Raw genomic sequence first — 17,297 nt, forward strand, 5'->3', positions numbered from 1 at the left:
TTACCTAAATTTAATTAAATATACGAATTTAATTTAATTATAATTGTTTGTGGTACATTCAATCCAATCGTAAAATTCCACGTGAATTTAATTAAATAACAATGGAATCTACATTTTCGCGAAAGGAAGCTCGTAAATATACAGAATGGCAATACAAGTTATTTCCATTTATTTCGTTATGTTTCTTGCAACAATTTTCAATGATATCGAACAATATTATTTTCTGGTTCCTCAATTGTAAGTATATCGGGGATCTGTTTATCGATTGAGAAATGCCATCTACCAGCTTTGCCTGCGAAACAAACTGACCCCTGAAGAAATGCTGACCATTCAGTTTGCTTGTCGAACATGTAAATTACATTCTTTAGTCATTTTAAGAACTCTGGATTCTCAATTATATAGAAATAACATGAAAAACTTATAACATTTAAATATCGAACACTAAGATAACGTATCATTGCAGATAAGGCACAGACTAAATCCTACTCCTAAACCACGATACGCTTGTAACTCTACAGATAGTAACTAGTCCTAAACTGGCTAACTACCTTACCAACGTAAGAACAACTTTTCGTTTGTTTACATGCGATTGTGGAAAAAGTCACAACTTAAAGGTAGCGTGGATCGTATCTTTGTTTCCTGAATGAAACGATTCACTTAACTTAACGTTTGTCTCGCCATTCGCACAATAATTTGATTGTTTTTTTCTTTATTTTTGTACCAATTGATTATAACTTTTACGTCTGTAAACGCTAATAAAACATAACCCTAAAAGCAAAAATGTGCCGGTCGAATTTTCGCATAAAGCTCGATTTGTGCAAATTTTATAATGATGTTCGTCGATTTTGTTGGATATTTGTCGACGGAGCAAAAATGTTGCAAATCTCTCACTTGATGGAGCACATTACAAAGTTGTTCAATATGAAAGAATCATTCCACTTGTTGTTAAACGAGATCGAATATTTGCCACCTAACGAAGACATTCGTGTCCTCAAGGAGAACGAAACGATTTCGTAAGAATTTTCATTTGTCATACTATGTAAATTATATATATGCATGCACTGTATTGCTTTCATTTAAATATTACAGGGTTTGTCCAGGGTCTGGATTAGAAAATGGACCAGATTTATTTACACATACGGTAACAGAAAGTGAAAATAATGTCATGAAAATAGAGAGAAATAATTACTCTATTCAACATAAGGAATCTCAAACCAACTTATCCCCACAGAAGATAAATTCAATGCTAGTACAAGAGAATCTGTCGAATGATATTTTAAATAGGTCGCAAAGAGGTGAGAGAACTTCATGTCTGTGTTTTAATAAAAGATATTCTATGTTGAATTTTTTTCCTTTCAGATATTTTAGAAACTAGTACGACATGTAGCAGGACAGAAGATGACACGGTCAGTATGGTTGACTCAAAAACTAACGATTCAATTTTAATCAATGATGTTAGTATATCAGAAGATTGTGTGTTGGCTAAAAAGAGAAGAAGACGAACAAGACAGAAGAAGCCCAAATATGTTAAGCAACCAGTTGTAGAAGAAGAAAACAAACCAAAGAAGCCAAAAATAATAAATTCTTATATAATTTCTTCTAGTAAGCATATAAGATTTGATAATGCGGATACAGAGGAAGTTTTGATAAAAGATGTTATCCAGGGGGAAACAAGGAATGAATACCTAAATAAAGAATCACCTCCTCATGAACTTGCTAATTTACTGTCGCTGGGTCAAAATTCTGTACCAGCTACTTTTACAAATACGAAAGTCAAGGAGGAGATCAAAGTAGAACATATGTCCGATGAAGAGACTAATCACAATATGTCGTTCGAAAATACAAACGAAAGTATATCTTTAAGTAAAGAATTACAAGAGGGAAAGGAATTATCGAATAAAGATATCTCAGCATGCCCTGTTATGACAACGAAACCTCAAATTAAAGACTTTGTAGGTTTTAAGGTAAGCACATTTTTTTTTACTCGTGGACAAAACTAATTTTTATACGGAATTAATTTTTAGATGCTCAAAATTGGGGTGGATTATACGCCACAAGTATCAGAGTTTATTGTGGCGGAAGTTATATCTTATTGTCCAACAACACTGATGTATACCTTCAAAGTATTGCGTATGTATTTTTAATTGTTTTGTACGAATGGTCACATTAATTTTTCCTGTGCTTCGAGGTTTGTGCTAGTGACTTTCCCTTGAAGCAGGGAATAGATTAATTTGGCCTAGTGTACATATAAATTAAAGAAATCTAAATCTAAATCTCATCGCGATTTATTTGCAGAAGGTTTATCCGAGCTACAGGTGCCAGTTGGAAAGTTTACACTTGTACAAGATGACGAAGAACGTGTAATAAATGATACAATAACACTAAATTCTGCACAATTAATAGAACCTCGTCTCGTGTCTTCATCTAATTCAGACAAGACACCTACTTCCATTAATAATTGTAGTAATTAATTAGATACCTTTTAAGTACTTTTAACATTGATATTATCGTATTTTTTTTATATTTTATGTAAGTAGAACATCCACATGCCAAATAAAGTGGATTATCTTTTAATTACCCTAAACCTTTGTCTTGAAATATAATTCAATGTTACCCTTATATGTAGACTCGAGTACAAGATTATCAATGTCGAAAATAATCATAGAATACTCATTCAAACGAAATAAATGATATTGAATTATCAATAAGTAAATAGCGAAACATTTATGATGGGAAACGTAAATGGATGCTAAGTTTTTATTCTACGAAAGTTCGTAATCGGTCGTGTGAATTTCTGTTCCTCTAGTAGGAATTCGACCGCACCATTTATGAACATTTTTCTGATATCAAATCATACAAATTCAAAATGGAAATTATAAATACACTTACGTGTTAGTTGTTGCGTCGATTTTCGTTAAAAGTGGGTGTTGTCAATTAATTTCCTGCAGACGCTTCACTTTTTAATTCATAGCATACTTTCACACTTGCTTCTCACCGCCATTTGCACTGCGCAGTTATTGCGCAACTACTGCGCACCCGAGTAGAGGAACGCTGTTGGCGGGCTTATTTCTCATTGGCTGAAACCGATCTCTCTCCGCCAATGATGTTCTGGTATTTCTAAATATTGTCATCTGATCGATAAATCTACATTTATTTTACGGGTTAATATCATTACTAATAGCTAGTATAATATATAATCAAATATTATGAAAAACTAATTATACTCCGCTTGTAAATAAGCAACTACTTCGTCTCGATTGGGGTTTCTCTGTTTCGCGGGCTCGATTCTCATTGGCTCAGATCAATTTGGTTCTACCAATGGTGTTCTAGCAGTTCCAAACGCTGTTGTGTCATCTTTTCGATAAACGCGCGCAGTTTTGAAATATGTATTTACTATTCTTTACAGAAGCGCTTAGTGTATTTTATTATTAATGATTAGTATTCCATTAATCAAAGTGGCAAGTAGTTCTGTTTGTATCACACTGAAAATGAACGAAGTCAACGATGTTTTGTTCTTCTGTTCCCTTAAATAAAAATTTCGTCAAAAAAATACTGTTGAAGCTCATGAAAATAAAACTTGAACAGCTCGTAATTTATAGAATATAAATTTTTCATAACCTGATCAACCATTCATTTGAATTTACTTTAACTTTTTTGTTTAATTTTCAGCATTTTATCGTAAAATATTTAGAATTACATTCTAACTGCGTACAGTATTGCACGTACACAATGCTGCGTAATAATTTTTCAAAACGTTTCGAAACTGCATTCGAACGAAATTTAATAATGGAATCTAAAATTCTACAGTATCCACTCGTTGAAAAATGGCCCATTGTTCAATTAACGTTTTCATTGAAACGTTGAGTATGATTCGTGGAATAGTACCGTAACTCGTAGCGTTATTACGAACTTTGCCGTTTCCACCGACAATTGTATATTTTGTAAAGAGAACAGAATGAAAAATGCAATGAAACCTCCGGTAGCCGGAGTTTGGTTTCACGGATCATTATCCATATCGTTCTCGATGTCTCGTTTATCAAACAAGACTTTCTAATTAAATATTCGAAATCTTATCGCAATCATTATTTCAATAACGAACGATTCCACGTTTATCAAATCCGTAGAATTTTATTTGCGTTACCATATATGCATATCTGGCTACGGAAGGGACTTCAACAAACGCGAGGTTGTTGCGGTGGTGCGATTAAGGATGGTATCGGAATAACTGCGGCAATGCTCGAAATATCAGAGTTAATATCCTTTTACCCGGCCATTGTAGGCGGACGCCCTTTGTCCTTCGTAATCGGGCAATTAAAGGCCGAACGAAATAGACTCCTATAATTAGTCTGCGCGAACTTCTGCTCAGTTCCAATTCGTCTCCGGCCTTCCCTCTTGTTTTCTAGAGCTTGCTGATTGCCGAACTATTTCACCGTGCTACGCCCTCTCACCCCTAGCCAGCTCCATCTTCCTACCCCTTTCGTCGGGCCTGAATGCTTCATTAGCCGCGAGCCGAATAAAATGATGAACATTAACTCGATTCACGGGGTTCGTATGATTCTCGATATTACACATAACGACGTATACGTCGGTCAATAATATATTGCGGCCACGAACCACTCTACGTTCGGACTTCTTCGATCAACGGCTGTTAACCCTATGGAGAAGGGTACAGTGGAAACGTCAGGTTTTGATAAACACATAAGAAGAAGAGATCCAAAGTAAAAATGTTAATATACCCTGAGATACTTTGTATAAAGTACAGAAGATTTCATAGGTAAAATAGTAGAGAAAATAGTAATATTCTGTCCGTTCCAAACGTCGAAGCACTAACGCAGTTAGCAATTCCATCAGAAGTCATAATGAAATTATGTCCAAATTTCACCCGATTGTTTCGAATTCGACAGTTGAATGTAGCCCGCATATTAACACGTTGACTGTCGTGTCACTCAAACTTGAATGACACGTACAGTCCACTAGGAGTCCGTGACACTTTGATATGAGTGACGTTCGTCTATATTTGGTTACGAATGATATTATGTATTATGTACATACATCCGATGGAGTGTTGCATTTTCTTTGATAACATATTGATATTTAGAAGCTGCTGGAAACCTCACCAATGTTTATGTTATTTATATTCGATTTAGGGTCACTTGGTATAATTCTGTTTATTCGCCCATCTTCTTGCGGAAATTAATTCCTTTCCACTATCATTTAATATATCTTTGGACAAATCCAAATGTCTAAACTTATTATTTTATAGCAATGATACGCAGTGGATATCGTGTACAGTGATAACACCGATTCGTTGAATTGCCTTTATGTTTCTTCGACTACGGCAGTCGGTTGTCGATGATAGCTTGTGCCTCCAATAAAAGATAGGTCTCCCCAGTCGGTTGGAATAGCGACGAGAGAACATATAGAGAAATACAATCTGTCGAAGTCTCAGTTTGTCTGTGAATTGATTTACTAAATGGACATTGTATTATATCCGAGAGATATCGCGACCTCTCGAATCAGTATTAGTTTTCCTTGCTTTTTTTCTCTGGAAGTGGCGAAACGGTTGAATCGACTGGACAGTACAAAGGATATCGAAGAGGGTATGTACGTCCGCTAAAGGCAATTATCGAAAATGTATAACAAGCAGAATCGCAAAAAAATTAGTCAGAAATACTAAAGCGAATGAATAATACTATTTAATTAAATAAAAACAAATTTTTTTAGGGATTCTGCTTTCTATACGTGGAAAGTACGCTTTCTCAAATCTTTCTCATAAATCTGGAGTAACGTATATAATTATTAAAAGTGATCGATTTGTAATACTTTGACGGTTGATTACCCCCTGAAATGTTTAGGATCGTGACCTTAGAAAGGGTTGATTTCAATGGACGACAGATATTTGCAAAGTACTCCACCAGTTGTCTCGGTCGTAGCCACGCATAGTATCGGCGTCCACCGACGCCAGAAGGATCGATAAATCCTTAGATAAGCGATATATCCGGCTCTAGCTTCTGCAATAGTATACACGCGCTGAGTGGCGGAATATACACAGTTCGACGTATCGACGTGGTCGTATTTCTGCTCGCTGGATGATTCGTTCGCCGTCGACGTAACTCGACTCTCGATTAGCTCTAGGTTCCATCGCCGTCACGGTTTTTTTATTCTTCGCTTCCGTCCTCGTCCGCCTTGTTCCGGACACAGGACCGGTAGACAGCGTAACATCGCCAGAGACGAATACGTAATTCTCCCTTACAAATGTTTGCGCTGACCGTATAACGGCATCTCGGTAATCCGAACGTGAATAATTCACGAGATAAAGTGCAAGAGTAAATCCACGACTGGCTCTTTCGAGTCCATCCGCGGAAGGCGATGAATTTACTTTTGCGTTTCGTAGGGGTGAATTATTCATGGTTAAATTGCGAGCGGAAAAATGTGTCGTGGACGCGTAACCTCGAACCTCACGCTCGGTGCACCGCGTGTATGGTTCTTCGTCTCCGTTCAAATATTTTTTGTCGAGAGTGCCTACTTGGGATGTGGTACCACTGCCCCGAGATGAAAGTACTTTACGATCCATGGGAATATTTATTTATTTATTCAACCGGAATGTAGCTTTTGATAGAGAAAATAAGAGATGACAAAGAACGGAAACAAGAGAAAACGGATTATATGTACGCAAAGTATGTACCTGTTTATAGAAGGTGCTACAGAAGGCGATTCTACGAGCCAAAAGAAGAAGAACGTTAAAAATTGTTTGTGCTGTAGCTTGTTACGAAGACATCCCACGTAAATCGAAGAACCAGTGCTTGGTGATATTCGCAAATCATGAATTCTATACTGTTCATATTTGAGGAGTGATCAATAAGATAGGTACATACTTCGCGGACGAGCAAATATCAAACAACGAACAAACACGTTTAAATTATGCAATTTACACGCTGTTTTGAACACCTATAAATTCTCTCTGTTGTACTTGGTTAATGGTCATATTATATTCATGTGTTAATCAACGTGACGTCATCCACTTTATACAACGAACGAACCTCGCGTTATTAACATTTTGCATGCATTTTACCTCGTACTTTAACAAAGAAATTATTTCCCAATTGTTCACATGTCGGTGCATTAATTAATGTTGAAGCTAAATTGAAGCATTTTCAGCGTTTGTCTCGCGACATTTTTAAAAAGAATTTGCAGTGATTAACACAGAAGTTCAATCGCAAAGAAGTACTTCAAATACAGAGCAATTTCCTCAACGATTTTTATTTATATAAACTTCCATAGAGCGTTATCTTGTCACGAACCTAACCGACTTTGTGGGTCCTCGTAGTGGAGGGTAAGCGAGATTCAGTACCACGGGAAATTCGATAGTTAGTGTATAGTATACAGTGTATACGGATCTGTAGTAATCTGTACACCACGCGGTAGGGCAACATATTGTTCCTGTCTGATGTCAAACACTTCACGAGGAAACTTTCCAGCTGCAATGGGTTTAGTGTACCCAAGAATTTCCGAGGGAATTACAAGTACCACGGACGAGCAGTCAAAGTAGGGGCTAAGTTCATAGCGAAGTAACACTCCCGCGAGAAAGAGAGTCTATTACGAGAACGGCAGCACGTAATGCTCGGCCGATTTCGGCACCGAGTCTTTAACGATCTTCCTCCCTGTTAATAATACGCGCCCGTTGTGCGCATACGAGCCTCGCGCTTTCATCGAGCTGTTAGCTGCCAGCATAAAATCCTTCCCCTCGATATTATACACCGGCACGAGCGCTATCAGAATGCACGTGTCATTCAAAATTTACCGTCTCGCAGCGATAACGATTACTTCGTTCAACTATGCACATCTTTACAAGCGTTTGTTTTACCAGGAATAAATGAATACTATAAGACGAAGCACACATTACACGAGTAGATGGTAAACAGGAACAGAAGATGAAAATGAACTCTTCTAGCTCTGTAGTATTTATTATTTCACATAAAAAACAAACATTAAGGAATTTCATTTATTTTTAATCTCTACTTGCACCTTTTCTTTTCCCTATTTCGAGCAAATTAAAACTGGCAACCCTTACAAACCTCAACACCCTAATGTGGCTTACGTCAGTAGAAGTTGTCGACCTCCGATACAAAGGGTTACTCGTTCTTACTTTCAGCGTTTTATGGCGGATTCAATTGTTTTTTTTTTACTATTGACGTGGAGTCTGCTCGTGTAAATTCGTCGGATCTCCAGGTGAGCCATCCAATTGGCTGATGGATAGGATGATTGCGCGTGTATATCCGTGCGTTGCTCGCGCAGGAAGTCGTCCAGATTGGAGGCTTCCAGGTCAGTCGGTTAACCTTCCCTGAAAATTCCATCCCATTACTGTTAGGTGTCTGTGTGCGCACGGCCGCCTCTACATGTGCATAATAGAACGGTGTTCCGGGGTTATTACAGCGAGAGGCTGTAATTCATTCGCGCCGTTACGGAAAAGGGATCGTTCGCTGGCGAAAGAAGGGTGGATCTCGAGAAGCTGTCCGTCGAATAAACGAGAGATTGGCTGAAAATTGTCCGCGACATCCGTGAAACTCTTCAGTTTCATTATTATTACAGAGTGTAATCACGATTTAGCAACGAACGCATAAAATAACCGTGTAATAAAAATTATAGACAAAAAGTCAATAAACTGATACTTTATTTTGAGGCACTATGGTTCTCGATTTGTCTAGCTTACAAAAATGCAACAGTTTTATGCAGTTTTATTCTATCCGTTCAGAACACTCCCCAATCTACTGGACAAATTTATCTCAGCTAATCGACACTCTGGTCGCAGGATCTCGAGAAGCATGAACAGCGAGTTTGTCTAGTATAAATTTCAACCGACGAAAAATTTACGCGATCAATGAAAGAGGAGCGAAGTTGCTGCGAAAAAGCAGCATAAAAATGTCGGAGTGTGTCGTATATCGAGGCGAATATTGCTGTAAAATATCGACGACGCACAGTTACGAGAGTGGACAATGCTTGTCCATCAATTTCATTATAGTCGAATCGATAATATATTAATGGATCGTTAATGACAACGCTCAACATTCTTGTAGAAAACATATGACTACTAACTAAACGATAGAGCAAATAAATTCAAACGGGAACGAACGTAGAAGTAGAATTAGCTCGTAGTAGATTTATATATTCACTTGATTCGCGAATTTCATTGATACAAAAATAGTGTTTATTATTTTCAAAATTAATCAATTATCTTGCAACTCGACAATTGGATTTCACTCATGGAATGAAACTGTGAAATAAGGTAACTCATGAGTTTTGGCTAATTACAGCAATCCAACGATTGCTGACTAATCTCAATTCTGATTACTCAATAGCTATAACGATTGCTTCCAGTAATCCACCATAAAAGTAATCGCGAAGTACCCGACTATCGCTCCACCTTTGTTACCAACTCATTTTAGAATCGATATTGTAATGATTCTTCGAACTCGTGTCGCGCAGCCATCGGCCACCGACGATCGAGACCGAGGAACGTGCTGCGATGAAGAATGGTTATCCTGCACCGAGCTCTTACCTCGACGATGTATCGAATCCGTGTCAACGGTTGTACCTACATCCGTTCCGTTCGATGCATTTATTAAGGACACGTCCCTATAAATCTCCATTCGGCTCGATGCACGGGGTTTGTCTACGAAAAAGTTCCATAGTTCACGGAGGAACAGATTTACGACGACGACGCAATAACACGGAGGACGCGTTTCACAGAAGCAAAAGGAACACGATGATCCTACGAATATGTTAACATTGGAGATGGCTAAGCTTGGATGAAGTTATCAAGTTCAACCTGCGGTTGTTCTGCCCGGTGTAGAGCCCCTGTCATAAATGGATGTTGCACAGCGAGAATAAAGAAACAAGGTGCGTTCAATGGTCCTAGTTAGGCCTTCATTTAAATTCACGTCAAGTTTGTCCTACTATACTAAAGGACATCCAACACTATCTTACGCTAATACTCGTCAGTAAAACTCTTTTTATTGCTCTTATAAGTGAACTAGGACATCCAAGATTTGTTTTCTGCAGGATTGAAAATCTTTCACGATCTTCAGCTTTCGAGAAGAAAGCACTTCGATAAATCGTTGGGTTCCTCGAGAGGGCGACCATCGAAGGATTAACGTTTACACATTTCAACGCAGACGTTCGACTCCACGGCGCAACGAGATTCCAAGAAATCGAAACGCTCCTTCGAGTGCTTTCAAAGTAAGCACGAAAGAAAACGGGGACGATCGGTAGAATAATACCTGAAGCTGAAGTAATTACTCGGGAAAGTAAATTGCCCTGGTTTTTATCTGGAATCGAATGAATAATTACATGAGAGACGGAGACAAAGTAATGCTTCCGTCAGCTTCGTATCCGCGATCGCAGTCTCGGTACAGCGACTCTTGAATCATTCTGCCTGACTTGCACCGTTCGTACAACGCTCGACGTATATCAAGCCAACGACGAGTCTATGTTCGAGATACGTCAAGATAGGAGACAAATTCTTATTACGTCAACAGTTGTCGGCTCGAATAGTTACAACAAGATATGTCAGCGTTTCGCTTGCACCCTTCGCTTTTCATTGCATACGCAATTCGATTTTCAGCGGCTCTGGATCAATCGAGTCCTCAGATTAATCATTCAGATTAATCATTCCAGCGACAAAACGCTTCAGCGAAGTTGGATCGTATTGTAGATCGACTCGGGGAGCGTCGAGGTAGCTGAAATTGTCCTCCCTCGATTAATCGCGGGCTCCAAGTTTTTTAGTATCTAGTTTCTGTAGTTTTTGTCCCAGTTGATTAAGTACTTTCAAGCATGCTAAAATATACGGTGGCTCTTAATATGTCGCGAGTGAAAATTTGGTAGCGTTGCTAGACGACTGCAAAAATCAACAGGGAAATTTACTTTTCATCATGAAAACGTAAATTAATGAAATAACATCCGCTAATGCATACCTTCGCACATGTGCACTTTGTTATATTAAGAGCTTGAGCAAGCACTTTCTTACATCTCCTCCTGCTTGGACAGTGCATACCCAGTGTCGCAAAAATTTGTCTGCATCTCTATAGTGTAAACGTGTTTTTAGCCATGTCTGGAAATTGTGAAAATGAAACAATAGATATTAAAATATAGACAAATTTCTCACTATTACTAAGTGCAATGAGTACTTATGGTATTCTGAACCCTGATTGTGAGACCCGGTAAAATCGGTATTACTCGCGACAAAAGATTGTTCGAACAATCCACGTCGTGAATAATAGCGAGCTAATGGCCGCGAATTTGTAATTAGCGTTTACTAAATCATAAAGGTAATCCATGTATGAGTGTGTTCTATTAATGTAGCAATAAAAAGAATTTTTTTTTTTTCAATAAAAACGTCGATGCATACAAATATAACGGATCTAATTAATCGCATTGCTAAAGGAATCAAATGTACCGTAATCCGTCACACGATCTCGTACAATTCGCATAGAATACAATGTAGAGATATTGCATTGCAGAAATGTTCGATATAATCGATAGAAAAATCGACTCCTCTGTCCATAGAATTATCCAAACTCGGTCCAAAACGGAGATGGATTTTCTATCTCTGCTGTATCCTGTACTAATCATAGTCCGTTCGTTTGCTACAGTATCCGTATAATTTAATCCGTACTAACCATTCCTATCATACAATTGACAACCATCCTTTCCTAACTTTGCATGTATTCATTTCACTCCGCCATTTATTCAAATTTAGAATCTTCTTCCACTTATTAACGCTCTATGAGAACTCAGATATAGTATTCAGATATTTTATCTCCCTAGATGTCCATGTTCCCTTCTATCACAGCAGGAACAAATCGTTAAAGTTTGTCTATTTTTACACAGTTTTCTATTAATCGAGGAAAGCTTGTACGCAACTGCCTCAAACACATATTCGACCGTAATGGAGTGCAATATGTCGATGGAATAATTCAATGATCGTCGTAAAATTTTCGATTGGTTTGCCGTGAACCGGTTCGCAGACGTCTCGACGACCAGCTTTATCTTCGGTCACGTTTCGCCGACGTCGTCCGGGACGACAGCACGTGACTTATCGATTCCCTCTGTCCACGATCGAGGGGAAGTGGGCCGAGAAAAGTGGTATCGTGCGATCGCGCGGATGCAGATAAGAGCCACGGATACCGCCGCCGTCGCCACGGCACCATTATCCCGTTGCAGGGATTTGCATAAGGCAATCTTACTCAAAGTACGGTCCGTGCCCCATTGGTGTGGATTTCTCGATTGGCCACCGCGCCGGACCGATGCGACTGGACATTCTCGCTTAATATTCTCAAACATTTGTACGTCAATGGTTCGTTCTTCTTGCACGTGCTCTAAAATGTGTCACGAGCATAACATTGAATTCACGAATGTGGATAATGTAGTCATTGGCGATAATAATGAAAGGAAGTTGTTGACATTTATATACTCGGCTTTGCTGGTTTTACGCTTCGACTGACGCTGATCTTATTTTTGAAAGGAAGGTGTTGATATTTGTATACTCAGATCGAACCATGCTTTACTCGTTTTACGCTTTGACTGTCACAGATACTTACTCTTTCTATCTGACTCTAGACACCCTGAAATACCAAACTATTTTCAAGACGAAATCTTTAGCCCATGCTCTCCGATCGTTGCCTTCTTCCATTCGTCTTCATCTACAAACATCATTTTGTAAGTAGCTCTCATTTTTCTCAGCATTTCAATGTTCTGGCACAAGCTTCTATGAGATCTCCTTGTTGCATCTCCGAACTGCTATTTTTCCAAGCTTGCACAGCTTCTCTTACCTTGTTATCCATAATCTTTAGATGAAATCAGACGAAGGTCCTCCGTATTGCGTTTGGGAATCACGTTTGTAAGCACGCGTATAACGATAAAATATAACCCATCATGGTAGAAGCCAAGGGGCTCGCGAAGTTGTTTACCTACTCCGCGAAAGTGGGCCACGGTCAGAAAAGTTTGAGAAACACTGCCATAATTCACGTTTGGTACAGAGCGCAGAGAAACAATCGCGGGGGTGCAACGGGGAATTTTCGGATGGGATGATAGTCGATAGGGAATATCGTTTCAGCGTCGCTGGTTGGAACTTTGTTGAACGATGCTCCCTAGACGGAGAGGACACTTTGCGTTCGTGAAATTTTCAGTGTTCTGAAAAGCCACCCCGTTCCGTATGCATCGGGCGAGCGCGTTTCGCCCGAGGAGACGCGGTTTACTGCCGGAATGCAACAACGGTTGCGAGTGACTCGAAATCTTCAAACAAAACCATACGGAAAATGTTTATTTATTTATTCTAGCTTGGTACGATTTAGACACTGGCAAACGGCACACCATTTCATATCAGATACCGTGTAATCGTCCGATCTAAAATTGAACCTAGTTGTACGTTCAGGATGAGGTAAAACGTCCGTAATGTCCTTACATTTATCGTGAAACATAAAGTCGGGTAATAGCTTTCGCATTTGAAAAGTGTGTCATAGCTATAGTTACACAAACCGATTTATTATCGGTGAATGATGGGTTCTATATTGATTGATGCCAGTTAAAAATACTGCTCCATTGGAAAATGTCACGAGAGAAAAAATACTGGTATTATATCACTTACGGATTGATCAGGACGTAAGTGTGCGCTATAACCGTTCTTTATAGGTAAATATACCCCCGTGGAAGCGCGTTACATACAAAACGTTCACGTTATCACGGTATGCAGGGGTCGTACACAGTTCCATGACTTCAAGAATTAATCGCGCTGCCACGAGTCTGCGAGTTGAAAGTTTGCACGAGGTTGACTTCATAATATTTTACTTTGAAACTCAATCAAAATTCATTAATAATCAATTATGCATAAATAGCATAAATACCGTAACGTTGAACTTTGCAAATGCCCCTTTCGATCTCCGTTCGCAACAACCTCTGCGTGGCAAGAATTACTAATCCGTATTACTTGAGACGAACTGTCTGGGCCTTTCATATATTAAATAGTTATACTACATGTCAGTATTCGTGATTTTTAGTATCGACGTTAACATTCTGCTTTTTAAAGATCAACATCAAGAACGAACAGAAAGTATTCTATTATTCTATCATTACCACCCATGCTCCTTTATTAACACTAAACCTTTCACTAAATGACTGGCTTTAAAGACACCTTTTTCAGTTGCATGCAAAACTGCGTAATACTAAATTCAACAATACGTATATTGTATATAAGAAATGTACACAGAAGTTTGAAACGTTCATTTGACCGGCAGTGGTAGGTTTAGTGTTAAATCTGATAACTCTTTGAAGCACACGATTATAAAATAAAAATAAAATTCATGCTGCACAGAAGAACAGTGTCAATAAATTGCTAACGCGCTTTGACTTGTACCTATACATTTCTGATTCCACGTACTGCACTTTTATCATTAATTCATAGTATTGCCACACGGATGAAAAACTTTAAATAAAATAGTAAAGTTAAGCAAAAGGTGTGATACCTTTTAATGCACCTAACTTCAAAGAAATAATCGACGTTCCACTGCATGTCATTTTGCTAAAAACCAGCGAGGGTTGATGAATCGCTGGCAGACACGTGGACAACTTCGATAGAGGATATCAACGTAAACCGTCGCACGAGAAAGCCTGGGGTTCGGACAATGGGATCAAGAGGAAGCCTCGAGGCTCGAGAAAGAAATTCAAAGCGATAGGTTCGCGAAAAGCAGTGTTCCCCAGGTGATTCTTCCGGGTGTCACGAGCTGCTCGAAAAACGGTAATCTCGATCGTACGTGAAAGGAGGCGAGTTTCTCTCTCGTAACGTGGGCTCGAAGCCTTCCCCGCGGGTGGGAACGATTCCTCTTCGGCGGGGTCGCGAGCTTGTCCAAGAAAGTAGGCGAGAGGAAAAGCCAAGAGTCTGGCTTTAATTTAATCGGACGAGCGACATTGAAGAGTCGTCGGGGGCGCTCGCGCAGCCGCCGTACGTCCCTGGACCACCGACGCCTAGTAGCACACGACGACGTCGGCGTCGTGGTGGTCGTGGTGGCGTACGTTGTCGTCGTCGCGACGCCCAGTGATCGTGCCGCGTTTCTCGAGCAGTGCGCGTCCACACGTCGCGACGACACGGCTCCTCTCGTCGTTCCTTCCGTGATCGCGAATTTCGACCGGGCCGTGCGCTACGTAAAGCGTCCACCCTTTGTACACGTGACACTGTTGTCGCCGCGGAGCGCCGGGACGCATCGCTTCGCACTCGAAGAAACAACTTTCGTGTTTCTTCCACCGAAGACATCTCGCAGCGATCCATCGACGAACAACAGGACGCCGAGAAGAGCTTAATCCGTTTTTTCTCCGAACAAAGAGGACACGAGAAGGTAAGGATAAATTGATCGTTAACGTGTTGCGCTTCGCGTGAAAACTGCACGTTTGTGGGAAACTCGTATTCAGTGGGTGATTTTCAGGGTTGAGAGACGTTTGGTCGAAACAAATCGGGTTGTAACGGTAGAACGTAATAGTTGAGGGTGTAGTGTCGTCAGGGGGTGAGTCAACCACTTAACTTGATTATCATATAATGGTTTTGTAAATATGGAATGCAATTTTTGTGTATATCTTCTTGAGTAGGTAGTAAAGCCAGGTATATTTCGACCAGGCGTACATCACGAGGCACTCGTGATTTGGGAGATCGAGGGCAAAATATTCGAAACAATATAAAGCAGCTTTTATCTTTTTTTCTCAAATCGTGGTCTTAGACTCGCATACGCGAGGAACCGTGTGTATTGCTCAGTAGCCTTTAATCCACAAGTGTTTTCTCCCCATGTGCTGTCTACAAGACACCAAATAATTCAACGTAGCGTTGGATCTTGATTGAGAATAGAAGGAATACCTAAACGATATGCTTAAATAAAACGGACTATCAACAAGGTGGAGTCATGGGAGGCACTTTTGCGGTTACATGATGGCTTGACAAACTGCGCCACAGTGCGAAAAATTCTGGAAACCCTGATATACAGGATTCCCTCGGGTTCTATAATTTCTCGCCACCTCGTTGACCCTTTCGCTGATTAGTCTGCGCGTTGTACAGCCAGGGTGAAGAATGGCCTAATCGTTTAATCTGTACGACGCATGGAGCCTACGCGAAGCTTAGTTTATCTAGATTCATGATTAAATCCAATGTTGTGCACAAATATATTTACTTTACCACTATTCTACTTCTACTTCTACTATTTCAAAACTTACGTAGGCTGCTTTCTTGTCGAATATTGCGTTCGAAGTTGGTACAGTTTTCGTTTCCAATTCAATTGTTCAACTAGTTTATTTGTGCCAGTTAAAGGAGATACTTCTCCGAGGATAAATTAAAATTTACGTAATAAAAGTTATTTGTACATAAGTATTCGTACCCTCTACATCTATTGAAGAAATTTGTCTAATTTAAATGATAGGCTTCATGTTTCCAAACCAATTTTACATTATAAATATGTATATGAATGAAATTAATGAAAATCACCGATGTATAGATTTACAAGTACATTTGGCAACATGAAGCATTCGTTTAAATTAAACAAACTTCTTCGGTAGATGTAGAGGGTACGAGTGCTTACAGGTCTGACTGTAAGTAGTTATTATATTACGATATCGCATACACTCTGAAAAAGTTGTAGTCGCTAACGAGATCTTCGTGGGACGGTCACGATGTTTATTTTTATTTCGTTTTATTCCGAGTACCATTAAAATATAGGATGACCTAATGTGGTAGTTGCACTCGTAGCCGGAAGGGCGTGATTAGCGAACAGTTTTTCAGAAAGAATATAAAAAATGACATTATTACTCGTAGCAGAATATTCCCTGACGATAAGTATTATTTGTTATATAGCTATTTTATAGGTAGCATTTCGTAGGAGGATGCTACGATTTTCGAAGCGCGAGTAGAATTGTACTTTTTCGAGCGTAGAGATAAACGATCCGCCAGACGGAAGTTCCCAATGGTGGAATTAATTCCAGCAAAGGGCTCCATGAAAAATATAGAAACTCGACGATTCGTTTAACTGTTTCCTTACGGTGCGATGAACACGTAACAACAAAGAAAAATGGAGCAAAACCTAATAGTACACTGCGAGTTAGCTTTACGAACAGATAGTCTAGGAAGATTGTCGCGGTGGCGCAATCGAATAACCAATTTCACATCCATCAACTTCACAGTAGATATTAATAGCTTCTTAACAAGTTTCGCGTATTCCCTTCGAGACTTTCGTTCTTCGTAAAACCTTGTTCGCGTGAAAATGTGATTGCGT

General features: G+C 39.4%; 3 protein-coding genes across 6 annotated transcripts in view; 2 read left to right on the forward strand and 1 right to left on the reverse strand.

Annotated features, from left to right (window-relative positions):
* Positions 1–17,297, reverse strand: part of LOC128892137 (uncharacterized) — a 258,224-nt gene that overhangs the window by 90,509 nt on the left and 150,418 nt on the right. Inside the window, exon 1 of one of the 4 annotated variants that reach the window (XR_008461009.1) lies at positions 2,890–3,011. The exons of 1 other annotated variant lie outside the window; for it this stretch is intronic. The gene's annotated coding sequence lies outside the window, so the exon portion shown is untranslated. Of the gene's footprint in view, positions 1–2,889; positions 3,012–7,816; positions 8,342–17,297 lie in introns of those variants that run through there. 2 more of the 4 variants (XR_008461011.1, XR_008461008.1) reach the window with 2 other exon arrangements.
* LOC128892111 (uncharacterized) lies at positions 321–2,584 on the forward strand. Its single transcript, XM_054152234.1, has 5 exons — positions 321–1,013; positions 1,090–1,295; positions 1,360–1,964; positions 2,025–2,130; positions 2,296–2,584. The coding sequence occupies exons 1-5, from the start codon at positions 781–783 to the stop codon at positions 2,469–2,471; spliced, it is 1,326 nt and encodes a 441-aa protein (XP_054008209.1). The 5' UTR covers positions 321–780; the 3' UTR covers positions 2,472–2,584.
* Positions 15,084–17,297, forward strand: part of LOC128892112 (somatostatin receptor type 2-like) — an 81,571-nt gene continuing 79,357 nt past the window's right edge. Inside the window, exon 1 of the mRNA XM_054152235.1 lies at positions 15,084–15,383. The gene's annotated coding sequence lies outside the window, so the exon portion shown is untranslated. The remainder of the gene's footprint in view (positions 15,384–17,297) is intronic.

The sequence above is a fragment of the Hylaeus anthracinus genome, unplaced genomic scaffold (assembly GCF_026225885.1).
Source record: "Hylaeus anthracinus isolate JK02 unplaced genomic scaffold, UHH_iyHylAnth1.0_haploid 12002, whole genome shotgun sequence".
NCBI lineage: Eukaryota > Metazoa > Arthropoda > Insecta > Hymenoptera > Colletidae > Hylaeus > Hylaeus anthracinus.

Excerpts from the sequence above, each read along its gene's own strand:
- LOC128892111 (XM_054152234.1), top strand. The coding sequence starts at position 781 with ATGTGCCGGTCGAATTTTCGCATAAAGCTCGATTTGTGCAAATTTTAT. Across the intron at positions 1,014-1,089 it reads AAGGAGAACGAAACGATTTC|GGTTTGTCCAGGGTCTGGAT; the intron begins GTAAGAATTTTC and ends TAAATATTACAG. Across the intron at positions 1,965-2,024 it reads AAGACTTTGTAGGTTTTAAG|ATGCTCAAAATTGGGGTGGA; the intron begins GTAAGCACATTT and ends ATTAATTTTTAG.